Below are 18,414 nucleotides of genomic sequence, written 5' to 3'. Positions count from 1 at the left end.
GAGTGTTACCCCCCAATTTAAAAAAAAAAAAAAAAAAAGGAAGAAAAGAGAGACACAAAAGTGCATCACTGCAAGATCAGTGTAACTGCCAGAAAACCGGCATGATATCCTTGCCCAGCAACAGCCTGCTGTCCACAGTTCTTGGGAAGCAATCAGCAGGCAGGCCAAGGGCTTCACAAATGCTTCAGGGCCTGCTGCTCCCTGACAGTTTCTTTCCCAAGGACCAAGTAACCTCTTTCCAGGTTATTCAATCAATATATAGCACTTTAATCAGTGATAACAGCTATTTGAATTATCAGCAAAATTCATAGAAAAGCCTGTGAGTGTCCCAGTCTAACGACAGGACAAATCACAAAGGCTTACATCCAGAGGAGAGCTGACAAAGGCTTCCACTCTAAGCCAGCTAAGGATGCATCTCTCCTGCTACAGGGATCTGCTGCAGGGAGCAATTTCTGGCTCACATCTGGCATGATGTGCAACAGCTATGCAGTGTTAGCACCCGTGGAGCAGCTCTGGCACATCCACACAAGCTGCACAGGCCTTGGTTCATGTCTCCACTGGGCCTCCCAGCTGGTCTCGCCTGAAGTTTTTACTGCAGTTTGCTCACTCCCGCGTGCCTGAAGGACAAGGCCTCCTGAAATAGTATCAGAAAACTGTGAGAGCTAAACCCACGAAATCCTTTCCCCACTACCTTTACAGATTTGCCTCTGGAGCAGACTATCCTCAAAGCTACACATAAAGCATCAAGGGAAACATGGTTTGCTCCGAAGCGCCAATGAGTGAGAGTTGACACACATACAGTGATGACTGCTGGTTACAAGGACCCCAGGGTCCTCTGAATGAGCAAGGGAGCCAAGGTGTTTGAACTGCCTCAAGTTCAATCTTAAGGCTCAGTCTTCTTATCAGCATTCTCTCTCTTGAACCAAGTCAGTAGCTCACTAGGTGAACTCCTGTTTAGCCAGAAAGTCTGTAGAATACCTGTTTTCTAGTGTTTGAGAAATGTCACTCGGGTTGGGGGCAGGGAAGAGAAATCAGCTGGCTGGATTACTGTTGCTAGCAAATATGTAGTAAGGCAGATTTTGCTTTTTTTAATCCATTGATGAAGTATTTTAATTACAAAAGAGATAAAGATAGAAAAGTTTATATCTTCATTTTAATGATTAAAGTAAATTCCTATTTCAGATAATTAAATCAGAAGTCACAGCACTGTTAGTAAGGCTTGAGGGACCACAGTTCTGATGATAAAGACAGACAGTATATTTCTAGGAGTAAGTTAAACAAAACTGAAAGTTCTAACCAGTACATTCAACAGTAAGTATGTGTTTGCATCAGTATCATACATAATCTCTCTGTAGGAGCCTGAGTCTAGTTCAGTGTCTTGGTCATAATGAAACTGGTAATATAGTGGCAGAGCAGAATGGGAAAACTTGCAGTGCCCACTGATCCAGCAAGTGTTACACCAAGAACCAGTTCAGTTTTAGGAGGTTTAGGACTGAAACAAGATTCCTTACCACCAATTTCTGTGAGATTTTAGCATTCACAAATCCAAATGTCAAGATATACAGGCAAGAATGTTTTTCAAACAGCTGAGTTGTAGACTTTTTATAGATCATAATGGCCAGTGTGATAAGTAGTCCAATGTGCAGGCCTGGTGAAAGAACACTTGTTCCCTGAAATACAAATGGACAGAAGATTTGTCTTAGGCTTCAGTCACACAGTAAGGTCCAGATTTTATATGTATTGGAAATCCCATCGAACAAAACCAGAGCTGTCAAAACTCAGGGAAAGTCCATTAGCATTATGCCAATGCTGTTAGTATCCTTTGCAGTGACCACTAATCAATTTTGTAAGAAAATTCATTGCTGGTTCCTGCGACAGAAGAAATCTAGTAACAGGTAGAGAGAAGGCAGATAATGAAGTCTTTGCTTTAGCCATCTCACACTCACATGCTCATATGCTTGTCTGCTTAAACGCTTAAACAGATAAAACCCTTATGATCATCATAAATGCAATAAATTATGGGCATAAATTATTCAAACCTCATTCAGATTTTTAAAGCAACTTACTGCTATTGTAGATCCATTCTTTCCAACCCCTCCTCCAAAGATGACACGGAAGTAATTGAAAAAAGAAAGTGCTGTTCCACACAGTATGCCAAAAACTGCAAAGAACTTCAGTTCTAAGCCCACTAAAGGGACCTTAGCAGGAAAAACAAGAGAAAGATACTAAAAGTTAAGGTTAATCACTTTTTAAAAAAGGTGTTATAAAAGCTACTGATACCTACTAAACAATTGTTTTATTTGAACTCTGGCTTTCCCAGGAACAAGCTCAGGAGGACAGTGTTTGGAATTTGTTTCCTTACTAAGGAGAGGACGAATTTTTTTCATAATGTTTAAACTCAACTTTTGAGTACTTAAGTTCTGGTCTTGAAATTCAGCTAAATCTTACTGTGTTTGTCCTTACGATATTCTTCAAATACTTTTACTACGTAAGCAAAAACTTGACACAGACTACTGCATCACCAAGGCATGGCGGGGGGCAGGGGGGGAAGGATAGTTCCTTCTATTTCACCAGGTAACACAATACTGAACCACAGGAAACACAAACACCATCTGCCTGCTTTGTGTTTTGGTACATGTTGTTTGTATGCTGTATCTTTGCAGTTAGAATAGTCTCCAGATACAAATTTTAATTAAACAGTTACCTTTGAGAATCAATTGCAGTTTCAAGGAAACTTCCAAAGGCAGCAGAGGATTTAAAAAAAAGAAGTAGTAATCAATTGAAACCATTGACTATATTTTTGAATATAGACTGTTTTGAGATACAGCATAACTACCACAGATTTTAATACTGAAGAAAAATCAATCATGCACCTACTTTATTTTCCAACACGAAAATAAGCTGTTTGAAAATAGAACAAAAGCATCTTGCAGGATGGGGAAAGGAAACAAAGTTTAGCTAAGTATTTCTTAATTGCTGAGTAAACTTGTGAATTAACTTGAATTACTTGGTGGTTTATATTTAGATTAATTTGCATTGGTTACCAATAGCACGGAATGCTCTCAGCTCTTCCATGTGCTGTAGCCAAGCAGAACTATACATTGCTGAATAAAGACCCTAGAAAGATTGAAGATGTTAGTCTAATATACTTTTGATCCCATCCACTAAAGTGCATCTTTAAAGATCAGAATAAAAGCCAGAGATAGGGAAATGCTTTTGGACAGAAAACAATTCTTTAAATATAGATATTTACATTTATGTCGGCTTTGACATAACTGTTAAAAATCAGTACATCTCTATCGGCACGTAAATCTGGATTACTTAACCAAAAACCCCCTAACTTCATCCCATGGTTTTGTTAGATTAAAGCATTTAATCTTTGAATTTGAAAATAAAGCATCCTATAAATCATTTAACTGAACAGAAATGTATGTCTTACAATAAAATATACAAAAGAAATAAAACTAGAACAAAAGCTATTTGTTAAAGCTTAAGTATCTGCAGAGTATTAGTTCCAGATCAGAAGTTCGTATGTGGCAGATGGGGTCTTTTTTCCTCTATGTAGGTCTAGATTTGTGCATAGGAAGTCACACCATTATATCTAAGTTAATTACAACATAAAAATAACCTACACTTGCACAATAAGCTAAAACAGAACATCAGACAACTAGTAGGTGTTCATGGGACTTGCACGAGATAGCTTCAAATACTATAGGAACTGTGAACACTTAACAGGAACTGAATGCTCAACAGGAACTCTGAATACTTAATACACTTACCTTATAGTCCCATATTGCTGTTCCACCACATGCAGATACCAAGAGCAGCATTGTTATGGCTATCTGAACTTCAGTTACATCAACTCTATGAAAGAAGAAAGGGAGATTTAGTTAAAGAAAAGGTCTTCCTGCTGTAAGGCGGGCGAGGGGGGAAATCAAAAAACAGAGACTTTAAATTATCTCCTTAAAAGTACTTCAAATTACATCAATGCATATAGAATATGATTTTCCTTGACTGAGAAGGGCAGTTATATGTTGTATGTGTCTCCTCTATATGGAGGCACATATCTTTGGTTACGATTTAAAATTAAACCTATACTCCTTATCTAGAGCAAGCGACATGTAACTGTAATAGGGGGAAAGTCTTTAATGAATACATTGTTAACTATTTGAGAATTTTGTATAAATTTACAGAGTTGTTGCCATGTAAACATCAAATCAAAGTTTAAGGCAAGCTCATAGTAAATAAAATAAAACATTTCCATTAAAAGCATATCATATAAAAGCATGGACCGTGCAGACTGGGACAGAAGGGATTTCTTTAAGGCATCATATCATGAAAACTTGACAGATACAGCCTGCAAAACGTAAGGGCAGTATTTTGAGGACTGAGTCAGCGGATAGCTAAGCATCTGTCCTGTTTCAGAGGACATATAATTGATATCTTGCTTTTTTTCATAAAAACATTTTTAAAATAGGTGGCCTTGTATGCCCCCCAAAGTCTAGACTCTCTATTCCGCCTTTTTTGTTCTCAGACAAGATAGCCAAATTCTTTCTTTCTGTATTTGATTGATGAAATGTTTTGAGAAGACCTGAATATATAGGAAAAGTTAAGGCTCAAGAGAAAGAATCGGTATTTTCAGTAAAGCTTTAAAATAAATAAAAAAAATAAGTAAGTGCACATCTAAGGTACTGTTTATGCTACCAAAGGTTTTGATACAGGTATCTGATCTTTGTACTGAAGTTACCAGCAAACAGTGACAATGGATGTTTAAAATACAATGTTTCCTTAAGCAGTTAGAATAAATTTGCTGTTTTAAGGTATTATGACCAAGGTCAACATGTATCATTACTTGCTTAGCACGTGAACTGTTTGCACAGGAAACTGTATTTTTAAAGGGAGATAGGAATCAGCTCTTGGCTAATGGAAAACATTTATCTGATCTTGATAATCACAGTAACATTATACTATCTTCTTTCATCAGAAAGATAGTGATAAAATAAGCTAAGTTTCCTCACAAGCTTCAGACTCTTAGAAAAGCCAAAGTTTAAGCTGCAACTAGACAACACGCTGAGGTGCTTGTCGCTGTCCAAAGCCATTGGAATGGGTAGTCCTCTCTCCCCTACGCCGTTGCGCTCCCTCACTTGTACTAGCTGTTGTGCTCACCGGACTGTAAGGTGAACCAGTTCAGCTTGCTAGCCTCACGTAGGTTTTTAATCCTCTGCCCATTTCATGAACTGGCTCGAAGTCAAGTGACAGAGTCTGTGCAGGGGGGAAATGGGACAGTGCTGCTGGGAGTGGGCTTTTCCCTCTCCACCAGGGATGAAGTGTTGCATCTGCCCAGTCATTGCTGTAGCTGCACACTGAACTCGTTGGTTATGTCGTGCAAAAGCATCCATATGCAAGTTCAAGTGTTCAGAGTTTGCACTCTGTACTATTAAAACCTAGATTTCTAAGCTGTACTACACTTGCTGCTGTTGGTGGCGGGAGGAGGCTCGAACTTGAAGTTGAGTCATTATACGTGCCAAAGTTTAATACTTAATTTTACAGAGGCTCAGACAGTTGGTTGCAACACAGCCCAAAGATTTTAATCAGACACTGTGCGGTATTCTACATAACGTAACAGTGGCACAGGACCCAGCTGCTCTGATCCTTCCTGGCCATCAGAGCTAGGACTCTCTCATCTGTCATTTGACTTCTAAAATAGGTGTCACTAATTCAGGAACAGCATCGGTGAAAGCTTCTGTCCATGTTATTAAGTATTATCATATTTAGAGCAATATACTATTGCCTTCATTTAGTCTCTCACCTCTATGCTTAAGAGAAATAAAATTGCGAGCCTTGAAACAACTCTGACCTGTTCTCACTAAACAGAAATAAGTAATCCTTGAGAAAAGTTGTGTCTATTTAACTTCAAACAGTAAGCATGGAACACCAGGCCATTCCAAACTGCTTGCACTATGCACTATCACTATATTTACGTAGAAGCCATTAAGTCTTTAATTAAGAAGTTTTTATGTGGCATGGGAACCTCAGTGCCTTCCTGATGTAGGGAAATCATTCTCACATTTTATGCAAGAACGAAAAGGCACAGAACAGCAATCATTTATGCAAAATCCCAGAGCTCATGGCATAGTCCATCTCTATTCATTGTAGTTCACTGTCATGTATGGAAATTATCCTATTTCAGCCATTACTCTAAAGCATCTATTTTTGTTTACAGCACAAGATGTCCTTTAAAGAAAGTAGGATGGGTAGGCAAGTAGAAGAGTTATAGTTTGTGTGGTAAAATGCACTACCAGCGAATAAAAAGAGCTCTTAGCATTACCACAGAGACAGCTTTCTTTTGATACAGACATCGAACAGTATGCAAAGATAGCTGATCACTAGCCTGTGTGCCCAGTGATGCTCAGATTTGCTAAGGTGCTTCTTACAGGTCAGAGCTAAGTAGGACTATAAACAGGTGACTTAGCAAATGACTAGGATTATAAGAAGGATAGCCTTCATCTATCACATATTTCCAATTTTGCTGCTATGGAAGTCTCTGATCTTTTCCTCTTTTCAGAAATCATTACTGAAGCGCAGTTCTGTTTAAAAACAGCAAAAGGCCATGGCTAGGCACCACCACAGCTGCGGGAGGGTGCCGCAATCCCCACACTGTTAGGAGTTAAATTGAAATTGTTATCATCATCTACATGAATGTCATGACTCTTCCTCCTACACTGCAGTGAGAACAGATGAAATTTCTACCAAGTCATTAACAGCATCACAGCAATCACTAGAACTGTGACCTAACATAAAACCTAAAGGACAGCAAAACCAACAGAAGCCAGATTAAAAGCAAAGCCCCCCACGTAAACCTGGGGTAATTCTTCAAGCACTGCCTTAGCTCTGTGGAACTCCTTGCCAAAGGATGCAACGGATGCACAGAGTTCGTTCAAAGGAAGACTGAAGATGTCTATGGAAGGGAAACCCATTAGTAGGGGTATTTCTCTAAAATTGCATGTGGTTCAGAGTCCCCTGGGCTGAAACTGTTCTGTGGCTGGGAGGTTATGAAGGCAGGTACTGTAGGTGCTTGCTCTGTCCCTACTCCTACACAGAGCACTTGTTTACACTGCAGGGAAGACCTGTCTGGCCTGAGCCTGCACGGTGCTTGTACGGGTTCTGAGAACAAATCCGGAAACAAAAGAGCCAAACGCATGCAAACAAAGCATATATAGCTAAAATCAGCTGCTAAAAGAACAAGTCCTCTGCTCAGTATTATGCAGAGTTTTAAAGTTCTTGCCAGGTAAAACACAAGTCTGCTATAGGGTGGAAGGGAGATGAGGAAGAAGGTGAGAGGAAGGGAGAGCAGGGAAAAAAACAAGAAGAAATGGAAATCAAGTAGCTAGCAGTCTCAGACATTAAGCCACGTGTACTTCTAAAGATGCCTACTTACTTTCCAAACCTTAGTATGCCTGATACGTATGTCTGCCAGTGAGCAGAATAGAACATGAACAGTCCCACAAAACAACAGAAAAACAACCAGTCAGGATTTGTTCCTAGTCGGATTGCTATGCAGGATCCAAGGACAACAAAAACTGAAAGGCAGAAATGAACATGTTAGTCATATACCCTCTTTGCTTGCAGTTAAGAGAAATGAAAAAAACTCCCCACAAGGCATTTTATATCACTATAACAAAGTAATGATATGACTGATACTTTACTGAGTAGCTAACCTCAGGGACAGTCCTGGCAGGAGAGACCAAAACACAGGACTCCTTTTCTTCCAAGCAAGGGCCCCGCCTTCTAGCCTACAGTGGTCGTTCTCTCTTCTTCTGGCCTTGTCATCTCGTGTTCTTTGCGACACTGACAGCTTCACCTGAAGGGCCCAGCTCAGAGAGACTGGTAGTTGCACTTCTCTGGGAAGTGAGGTGTAAAGAATGTACCAAATCCCAGGACAAATGTTTCAGCCATTAAGCTTTTATAGAAGTACAGGCATTGCCACCAACAGCAGCTAAGTTATGGAAAGTAAAACTAAGCAAGGCTTACTTTTTAAGGACTCCAAATCAACTTTTTTTACACTTATTCTTCTAAGGAATATAAATTATCCTTCTCCTAAGTGCCAGGCTGGATGCCCTGTTACCAAACATATTTTGGCACCTCACTCCTAAAGCGGAATCCTTAGTTTCACATGCCAGCATCAGTCTTTTAGGTCCTTAAAATCCTTTATTAGGCATCACCTATACCTTACTGGAAAACACAGACTATGTATAGTAAAGAATCTCTAAGCATGCTCTTACAGAATTCTTTCTTCACCACCTAACCCATTCAAAGAACACTGTACAAGAAGATGTCCAGTAAGAGCAGAATGCATGTTACCCAACATCTGCCAAAGGTACTTCCAAAATATCCTCCCTGATCCTGGTCAGGATGCAAAGGTCAGGGGCAGCCTTGGCTGCAGTGACCAGGAGATGGTGACGTTATGCTAAAAGAAGGGAACATGCTGACCCTGCTCTGAGCAGGGGGTTGGACTAGATGATCTCCAGAGGTCCCTTCCAACTTCAACAAATCTGTGGTTAATCAGCTCCTCTTGACAGCAGGTAACTTTTTGAAAACTAGGATGGGTAACAGTAGGTTAAGGCTACCTGTGGAAATAGAGTCGCAACCATGATCAAAGAGTTCTCCTAGAGGAGAACTACTGTTCGTTCTTCTGGCTTGCTTCCCATCAATGGCATCCAGAGACTGGTAGATAAAAAGTCCTAATGCACCCAGGATGTATGCCCAAAAAGGTGCCTGAAAGAGAGTCACATAAAAGGTCACTAGGCAGTTCCCAATTTCTTAGCTGATAATCTATTTCATTAAAGGTAAAATATTGTTCAGCACAAAACCATACTGCATCATGCTATTTGTTACTTAGTTAACAGACAAACCAAATTCTGTGCGCTAGTCCTACATGAACTGTAGTAAGTACTATAATGAACTACTCCAGATACACCAATGAAACACAGGTCCTTCTATTTATTTAAAAAAAAAAAAACCACCCCAAAAAACTTTAACCTCTCTTCTGCATCGACTTATTTTTCCACCTTAAAACCACAGTACTTCTATAATTATTTGTATTCTTTGTGCTGAAAAGTGTTATGAAAATAAAATTAATCTTTAAAAAAGAAAATAGTACTAAGGCACTTACTAAAGTTCTCAGCAGTTTATGTGATAGACACTTAGATGATTTGCTCAGATTTACAACATACAGATATAAGAACCCATTACATTTTACTAAATAAAGACTTCAGCTTTTAGGGAAAGAGATTTTTTCCAACACACAAAAATTGACTACATAGGCACTTTGGACAAGGGTTTGAAGAAATTAAGTTGCTCCTTCATATTTAGTGAATGACTATCTACTTAATATAGACTATCAGAGTTTCAAAACAAGCTGTGAATCAGTTACATTAACACCAGTCTTAGGTTGAAAGCAACTGTCCTACAGTAGTACCTTTCAAAAGCCTAATTTTCACACGCACAGTCAGTATGTCTTTGTTTGTCCAGGAATTAGTTTTTACTAAAAATTATTTATAACACCTTTTGAACAAAGTACAGGTAACATTTTTGCCTCAAGTATTTTCCGCGGTATCCTTAACATTTAGAAGCACTGTTCACAAGGAGAGAGCCAAAGTTCGGCATACATGCTGGGAATGCAACTTGCAGGTTAAACAAGCGAACAGCCGCAGGCAGCCAGAGAGCTGAATTCTTTCCCACTCCCAGGTAAGGGACAGCTGCTGTGGCTCTACACCTCTGCAATTCCTCTCCTGCAGCGCAAATAGACCGACATGATTGCATGTATTACCTAAGTCCAGTAAAGTCTATTAAGCAGATTTAGACAACAGATCAAATCTCTGTGAGCTGAGATTTGTCCACAGTCACATAAACCCAGTGGCACTGCTGGGGAAAAAGGAAAAATGACAGTTGCCAATCAGTTCACAGGCAGGGACAGGAGAAGGCAGCAATACGAATACAGATGAGGTGAGCTGCTCCTCCAGGCATTCTGTTTTCTCATCATCGTTATACTCACTGACTTGAGCTGGGAAAAAAGTTATGCCTCCAGTTAGACTGATCACAAAACACATCCTTCCCAAGCACCAACACGCTTAAGGGAAGTTCAGTTCTGAACGGCTTTTTTGCTCTTATTTAAGACTTCCTCCTGTATTCAAGGCTGGCTGATACACCATGTTATCGCTTAGTTTTGTGCTTTTAATAGGGAAACAATATTGTCAGTCAATTTATGATTTTCCTGCTACCCAGTATTTGGATAATTTCATTAATAAAACATTCCACTATTTAAAGTCAAATGTTTGGCTGCTTCGCCCAGCTTTGAAGCAAAAGACAGTCAAAGAATTAGGGACTCCAGCTATAGGTGAGAAGTCTGGATTTGTATGTACATAGAAATCTAGAAAACTTAGAAAATTCTTCAAAACTGGCAAGGCCGTCTTTCCCCTTAATCCAAGGAAACTAAGAAAAATTGTAATCACAGATGATGTTGGAAGCCTTGAGCAGGTGAAAGAGGATGAGTAGATATTCTCATTTCAATGGACATTTAACATGCTGGTATCTGATAACCCCCCCCAAAGAGGACACTAGAAATCCAGGTCAAGTGATTGCAGCAATACATGTTTGATGTTTACCAATGGAATTAGTCGAGTTATTTAGGTTTTTTCTCCCTTGTTAGTCCAGTTAAACAAAGGAATTTTGTGTTGGGGGATGGGCTTAAACCAGGGAGTGAGTTCTTAGCCATCTTTTGAAAAAGTTTCTCTCCTCTGATGAAGGGGGAAGGACAGAGCCTGTGGACAACAGGAGGAGCCTACTGCCACCCTGGCTTTGCAGATCACCGAGAGCCACATGGAGGAACAGAGAGCTCAAGACCTTCTCCTGGCACAAGCTCACTTGGTCAGATGTTCTGCAGGGAGATAGCGGCTACCTCTCGGCCCCCGTTCTCACTCTCCACCTTTCCAAAATAGAGGGCTGTGAGCCATTGCTTAGGTATTTCAGGACATAAAAGCGCAGTCAGGACCCTGTTGAAGCTAAGATCATTTTACTTGTGACATAATCCACATATTAAAGCTCCCACAGTAGCTATACTGACTTTTTCAGAATGACTTTGTTGTATGGAGAATAACAGATATTCTCAAACAAGGCAGCTCCTGACACAGACCTATGAATGAAGCGTCATGAGCAGAAAGGCCAGGAGAAACCACCAGTTTCACTGCAGTCCTTTAACGTAGTATTTTAAAGACACCTCCAATTTTATCACCGATATTACTGTGAAATGCCACAAAGGTAATTTTACGAGGTGTCCTTACTGTGACATACTTCTACTAGTTATGAAAAGATAGCTTGAGATCTATCGAAACTTGTCATGCTAATCCCTGGATTTTGGCAAGTAAACCAAGCCACACCTGGCAATTCTGTCCAGGACACCACTGGTTTTTTGTCTGCATTAGGCTCCCCTCCTTTTGCAAACATCTACCTATAACTGAAATAGATTTTAGTTTGCTTTAGAGTCATCAGGTTCTGCATACCACGGACAAAAGTAGACTGTATCCAGTGCTAAATATGCAAGCTAAATTCCTTACCCACTCTGCATTCACACACGCACCCCCCCCAGTGTGGGGCACATCACCAATTAAGTCAAATGCCAGAGCATGGGCAGTTTCTCACCTAACTGGATCATTTCCATAACTGAAACACCAGTCAGGGACAGAAACCTGTTATGGCACATTCTTTTATCATTAGCCGTAGCGCTCCAATGCCTTATGCTTGGTATTATCACAGTCTTTTGAAATGCAAGCTCCATGAAATACAGCCTCAATTCTAACCAAAACAGAAGGCTTGCATGCTCGTTACTGCAATCAGTTTATGAAAGTTTCCATAACCCACAGAACATGAGGCAAGAATTCTTGTTCAAGGTAACATCGTCTACATTTACCTTACCTCAAAACAAGTTTAACACATTAAATGTAAAAATAAATAAATCAGTTTCAACTCAAACCTCTCTCATCAGGTCTTTCTGACAAAGCAATGTCTTTTGTTGAGTTTCAAGTTATTGTACAGGTATAATCATTAAGACTGCTGATCCAAGTCTGTTTGCATTAGCTCCTGCTGGGACAAATCAAAGCAACGATCCCCTCAGACTCCAAAACTAGAACGCTCTGCTCATTGACAATCTGGAAAAAGGGGAAGAGGTCTTCATCCTCTTCCCAGTAAGGATATCTGTATCTGTTAACACCTGTAGCGGATGCATCTGTATCCCCGCAGTTGTGGAGAAGGGAAGAAGATCCTAGTAAGAACAGGTGTCTGAGAGGGCTTAGAAACACAATCTGGAGCATTTCGTCCCTGGCTGTCAGTTCAAATCAAACCCAAAGTGGTAACAACCAAAGATCACTCATGATCAACTATGTATTTAGCAGATTAAATGAATGCTCTAATGTTTTAATCAGTAAAATAACAGTTTTCCAAATCACCGAAAGTGCACAGAGGTTTCTGAAGTTCCTAACAACCACAGATTCTCTCTGCTATCCACCCTCTCAATACAGCTACAGCTGCCGTCTCCTCCGCCTTCTCACATGCCTGGCTCTTCATCCAGGGATGTCCCCTGCCGGCTTCCCACGCTGGACCCACGTAGTTTGCAAATTAGAGAAGTGGGAGCATTTGAAAATGCTGACATGGCTGACAGACTCAGCAGAAAGGTCAGGAGGCTCCCAATAATCATCAGCTTTTCACTGATGAGGTGTTTATTACCTCTGCCCAAAGTTATATCCTGTCCAAACGAATGTATTATTTGGCCAGAGCTAGATGCTATTCTCATGGAACTAGAAAAGAACGCAAACCCGGGGTGGAGGGGGGCCGGGGGGAAGAAGGCTTTTCCACTTCAATTAAAAAGGATGTCTGAAAGATGATACAGCCCCAGAATCTTGTCACACACAGATTTGGTACGGCAGGTCTGTCGTCTACTGAACCAGAGGGTGTCAAAACAAAACAATGTGCATATAGCGTTTGACAGGTATGTGTGGCATGCCTCTCCCTCAGGAAAAAGCGTAGGTTGAACAGCAGTCCTCATTCTTCTGCTCCTGTGATTCCACACCACAGGAGAGCACGGACAGCTGCAGAAGACTACATGTGCCAAGAAGATCCCTTACCACTTATTTCAAGCAAAGCTCTCAAGCCCAGAGTGTTCAACAGCCCAAGCTTATGCAACATTTAAAGATTCAGCCCCCCTTCATTACTCATCACATTTAGTCATAATCTCGCTTCCTCAATCCAACAACACAGCAACTAATTTCACCCTAGTTTACACAGCCCCTCTCTGGAACAGATGCAGAAGAGAGAGACACATTTTTACTGGACTTCCTCCCTCTTCCCCCCAAACGTGGATCATTTCCCTGACTTCTGTTTCACACAAAGCACTATGTACAATTGTACTAATAGCAGGAGAAGGGAAGGGGCTGTTTAAACGTGCATTACAGCAGGGGAGAGGGCAGGGAGAAGAAAAGAAAAAAAAAAATCATACTATAGCCCAAGTGCATTTCATGCACACCAGGGACTCCCTGCATTCCTTTAGCATCCTCCTCTCCCCAACAAGCTCCCTCTGAAAGAGCTCCCATCCTTTTGTGTTGGGGTTCCTCAACCTTCGCTGTCTTCCTTTATGTCAAATACTTCTTTCTCCCATTCACTACTGAGTGCTCCATTCCTCACTCCTGGGTACGGGCTGGATTCCCTGCCCCACCCACTGCTTTGCACCTCTCCTCTACCAGGCCAGGGCTTAATGCTTCTTCCTTCACGCCCCCAGTTCATACCAGCTGTTCCAGTTCCCCCTCTTGTCTACTTCTTTATTCTCACTCCCACAAAGCTCAGTTGTGCCCTTGCTATTTACATAATTCCATGCCTGTCAATATCTTCCCTTCATTTCTCCCTCTGACAGGAAAAAACTCAAGACGATGCCTCTTTCAGTTTAAAAGATGGGGTTTGGGGGGGTTTGTTTTGTGGTTTTGTTGTTGTTTTTTAAAGGGGGTTTTACAAAGCGAGATTGACAGAAGCAGAGACAGCACCTCACTGACGTTCCTTTCCCTCCGAGCAGTTAATAGTAGAGCTAGCTAGAGCCACCTAGACCCTCCCCTACTTCTTGGTCTCCCTAGATGCACGGTTTTCTAAATAGCATGTTTCAGCAAGGTATAGCACCCTTTTATAAATGCACTACACCATTTTTTAAGCAATTCTACAGAGCTAGCCATCACAAGCCTCCCTTCCCTCCCTAGCTCTGCTCTCTGCATGAGAACCCTTGAGCCCCTGCCTCCTTTCGCCATCACTGCCCAAACTGCAAATCCATAATCCATGCTTTTCTCTCCCTGTATTCCTCTAGTCCCAGTAACCTGCAGGAAATTATAGACAACAGAAACAAAGGCCTTAAAAAACCCCAAATAAATGAGACATGATGGAACCTAGGAAGCCGAGAGCATGCAGGACAAGTCTTTATCACTGGATGAAATCTACGCTGATCACTCTGCTTAGATCCTGCTGTTAACTGCTACAAGATTTTTTTTGAATAGATATAAATTCAATACAAAGTAATAATTACTGTTAGCATGAACTTCTGTCCTAAAATTCTAGCTTCCCATGGTATTTTAGAGAGGCCTGTGGCTGAGCTCGAAGGATTACTGAAGCTAGGCCCCTCCATGACCAACCATGAAAGCAGCAGGACCAGTTTCCTTTCTCCTTTTTAATAAGATAGAGAATCATGTTTAGCCAGTTTTCTTCCTAGTGTTGATGCAAGGAAAAAATTAACATGTCAGTTTTCCCCAGAATGGGAAAGGGTAACGAGAGATTCATGTGCAAAACCTAGTGAAGTAACTGTAGCTACTCCAGAGCAGTCAGCTTGCGGTAGAGCAAAACAGTTCACTGTCAAATGGTGGGGATAAAATGGAAATCTGCCTTTTACACTCTAATGCAGCAAATACACACTGTTCATACTTAAAGTCTGCAAAACTTTTCATTCCTAAATATTTTATAATTAGTGCCAAAAAAAAAACCAACAAAAAAAACAAATATTTTATAATTAGTGCCAAAAAAAAACCCAACAAAAAAAAACCCACACCAGCCTGCAGTCACAACGAAGAAGATATTTCAACCCTCCACAGAACATGAAATGTGCAAGTGGAGTCCTCCCTACCACCACACCTGGTGTAGCAGTCCCATATATTATTTCTACAGATTACGGTCCTAAGTTACACAGAGTAGGAAACTGGACAAACACTCCACAAAAATCTACACACATGGATATTAGTTACAACAGTGCTTGAGGGGTTCAGTCTGCTGTAGGCTTAGCTACAAGTAAGAAGGCTTACGTTTAAATGTGCATTTACAGAAGACAGTGATACAATGCATGTTCCTACTAGGCAAGAAAACGTTACTGAAGTAGACAATATTTTATAAAGCCAAAACATACTGCACTAGTCAGTAACAAACTGGCTTTTAGTGGCTACCGATGCTGATGAAGATAAAAAGAATAGTGCATAAGGAAGTAACAGCTACACAGTAAGAGGACAAGGGAGCATTGTATGGCTTCAGACATTAATTGCTTTGTGCGTGTGGAGAAAGAGTATTATTAAATTGTGGAATTCACTGCAGTAGGACATAATGGAAGGTAAAAGTACAAACAGGTTCAAAACAAATAATTCAAAAGGCAAAATCATGAGGAAGAAGGTGTCTGTGGGGAAACAGATCCATCAGCTGCTGTTCTAACAAGTAACCTGAGTAGCATTTCTCACCAAGAAACCCCTAAACCAGTGCCTTTTGGCAGCTGGAAGGGTATACTGGGGAAAGATCTCTTCCAGGCATCTGCTAGCAGCTGCTCTCCAAGAGAGTTCTGAGCTAGGTGGACTAATCAGGCCTGAGGATGCTTTCATTTGTAAGACTTGGTTTCGTTAGTTAGCAGCTAGCAGCCTTACTTCTTTTGGATGGTTTGTACAAACATCAAGACTTCAGTGTTTTCAACAGAGGACTAATAGAAATGGCCTACTTAAGACTGCTTAGGGAAAAGAAAAACACCACACAAACCAACTCATAAAAAAAACAAACAACAAACCCACATCTAAAACCAAATCCTGCTTGTTACTTTATTAAGTCATCTATCCAGTGCTCCTACACTTCCACCAAGAGAATATAACAAGTTCTTGTTAGTCCATCAGGTAATCAAGACTTGTTCATGAATGGAAGAGGTGGCTTGGCAGTATAGAGAGGTGATGTTGAAATGCCCTATCCTATCAGTTCAGTCTGTGATTCAGTCTTTAACATCCTTTACAGTTCCACCTTCCCTCTAGCCCTTCCAGCTCACACATTCAAGTCAAAAGTACAAAGGAGATATCAGAATAGCACATATAGCACATATTAGTGTTGCAACACTTTTTTTAAAAAAAGCCATCCAGACACATAACATCTTAGGTGGAAGACGAGCTGAGTCATTAAAGAAGCAGAAGAGGCATAACGATGCCCTAAGTGATGCAGCAAGAGGAAGTGAGGGCTAGTCTCACAGTGCAGAGGCAACAACAAAACAACAGAATAAGGGTCTGGCTTCATGCTACCTATTTATACCTATTTATAGCTGATAATACTGATATCTGAACAAGGAAGTTTGGTCCAGACTGTAGGTTCTTATAAAATTCAGCTTCTGCAATTAAAAAAAAAAAACCAGCGAAGTTCCTAAAACTCAACTTAAGCTTTCCTGGAAGGAATAATTCCCTGCATGTCTGCAACACCACCTTTTTCTTTTTGTACAAGAGCCCTCAAGGGAAAAATAACTTAAAATTTACTTTCTGCTTTCTTTTCTGAATAGCAAAGAGAAAAAAAATAAAATGAACATCCAGACACATAGCTGGCACACAATTGATATCTACATCACAAAACTAAGCTAAAGATAGCAGTTCCACAAGCATTTTAATTCTGAAAGTGCCACTAGAAAACAGTCTGTGGTTTCCAACCATTCACTCTCATCTCTATCCTCCCTTCTACTGCCTGCAATGCCACAGAGTGCCTCTACCTGGTGGTGCAAATGAGGGAAGTGATTAGCGTCAGACCAAAGCAAAGTTAATTTTGATCTGCATCAGCTTCCTGATATGTCTGCCACAAACACCTCTGCTAACACAAAGGGCAAAGCAACTACAGAAAAAGAAGGGTGCTTCCATCAACAAGAACACTCATCAAAGTATATCCAAGTTATTAAAAAACCCTAACCAACTGCCACCTCTGCCATTAGGATTTAAGCCCATCAGAACACAAGAAAAACAACCACCACCCTTCAAGATATTTTACCTACACAAAGCAATTTTCCCCTGATATTTCCCACCCTTAACTACCATGAAGACTCTGCACTGGGAAACTCGTAACAGGCTAGGAAGCTCCAACAGAGCTCCTTAAATTGTCAGAGAAACTGTAGGCAACCCAGTTTAAGCGACAGCAGCATCAGGCCACGCTAACAAGCCTGTCTTCCCTCCAGAAGCTAAAGCAATTAAACATTTCCCACATGAGGACGGGAAGCATTTGAGCTGCTGTCAGCTAACACATCTGTGACACAACCAAACCTTGATTCTGAACTAAGCGATGCTGAAGTGGCATCGGCCATGCCTTCTGGCCAGCTCTGGCCAGCTGTGCCCTGCTACTGGGCACATTCCGCACCCTCTCTCCTGGCCTGCAGTTGTTTCTACCTCCACAGCCCCTCTGTTACGGCCTTTCTCTTAAAAACGGTGTTGACACAGCTTACGTCTCCTTCCCAGCAAGCTGCCTGAGCAGAGGCACATGTGTGGCACCTAAGATGGTCCCTGGAGGAGGCTGGGCTCCCACACGCCAGGGTGAGCCTGGCTACACCCTTGCTCCGCAGCATCGGCGTGGGCCAAGCACCCGGTCAGAGCCCATCCCCACGGGGACCTCTGGTCAGCGAAGGGCTGGGGAGGAGAGAGGAGCCCATTGAAACTCACCCTTTCACATGATCCCCGGAGCAGTTCAGCATTCAAACCTTAACACCCATCCTGACCCCTGCATCACTGCTCCCCTGATTTCTCAGGGCAAACCCACAGTGCTACCTTAGCCCTCCCTACCACGGGAAGGGCCACGCCTATTACCACGGTGGAGCCGCAAGTGATAGGGCACCGCACCCTGCGGTGGGCACGGGCCCGAGCGCTCCGGGTACTCTCAGGAGGTACCGAGGTGGCTCCCCCACACCAGGCCGCCGGGGGCCGAGCTGCGGCACACGCTCCCGGGGCTCGCAGGGCGGGTGGGCACGGGGGCCCCGCGGGGCGGCGGCCGGGCTGAGGCGAGGCGGTGCCGGGAGGAGGCGATGGCAGGCGGGGGAAGGGGTCAGGCTGTAACGGGGAGGCGGCGGCGGGCCGT

At 41.8% G+C, this 18,414-nt stretch overlaps 1 protein-coding gene across 1 annotated transcript in view; it reads right to left on the bottom strand.

Moving 5' to 3' along the window:
* Nucleotides 1-18,414, bottom strand: part of CHPT1 (choline phosphotransferase 1) — a 23,827-nt gene that overhangs the window by 4,358 nt on the left and 1,055 nt on the right. The window contains exons 2-6 of the mRNA XM_009288414.1: nucleotides 8,628-8,775; nucleotides 7,439-7,580; nucleotides 3,780-3,864; nucleotides 2,067-2,198; nucleotides 1,512-1,670 (exon numbers count right to left, since the gene is read on the bottom strand). Coding sequence (XP_009286689.1) covers nucleotides 1,512-1,670; nucleotides 2,067-2,198; nucleotides 3,780-3,864; nucleotides 7,439-7,580; nucleotides 8,628-8,775 — 666 coding nt within the window. The remainder of the gene's footprint in view (nucleotides 1-1,511; nucleotides 1,671-2,066; nucleotides 2,199-3,779; nucleotides 3,865-7,438; nucleotides 7,581-8,627; nucleotides 8,776-18,414) is intronic.

This window comes from Aptenodytes forsteri, unplaced genomic scaffold (assembly GCF_000699145.1).
Source record: "Aptenodytes forsteri isolate BGI_AS27 unplaced genomic scaffold, ASM69914v1 Scaffold56, whole genome shotgun sequence".
NCBI lineage: Eukaryota > Metazoa > Chordata > Aves > Sphenisciformes > Spheniscidae > Aptenodytes > Aptenodytes forsteri.
Note: the sequence above shows the minus strand (reverse complement) of the source record. Positions and strands in the feature narration are given on the sequence as shown.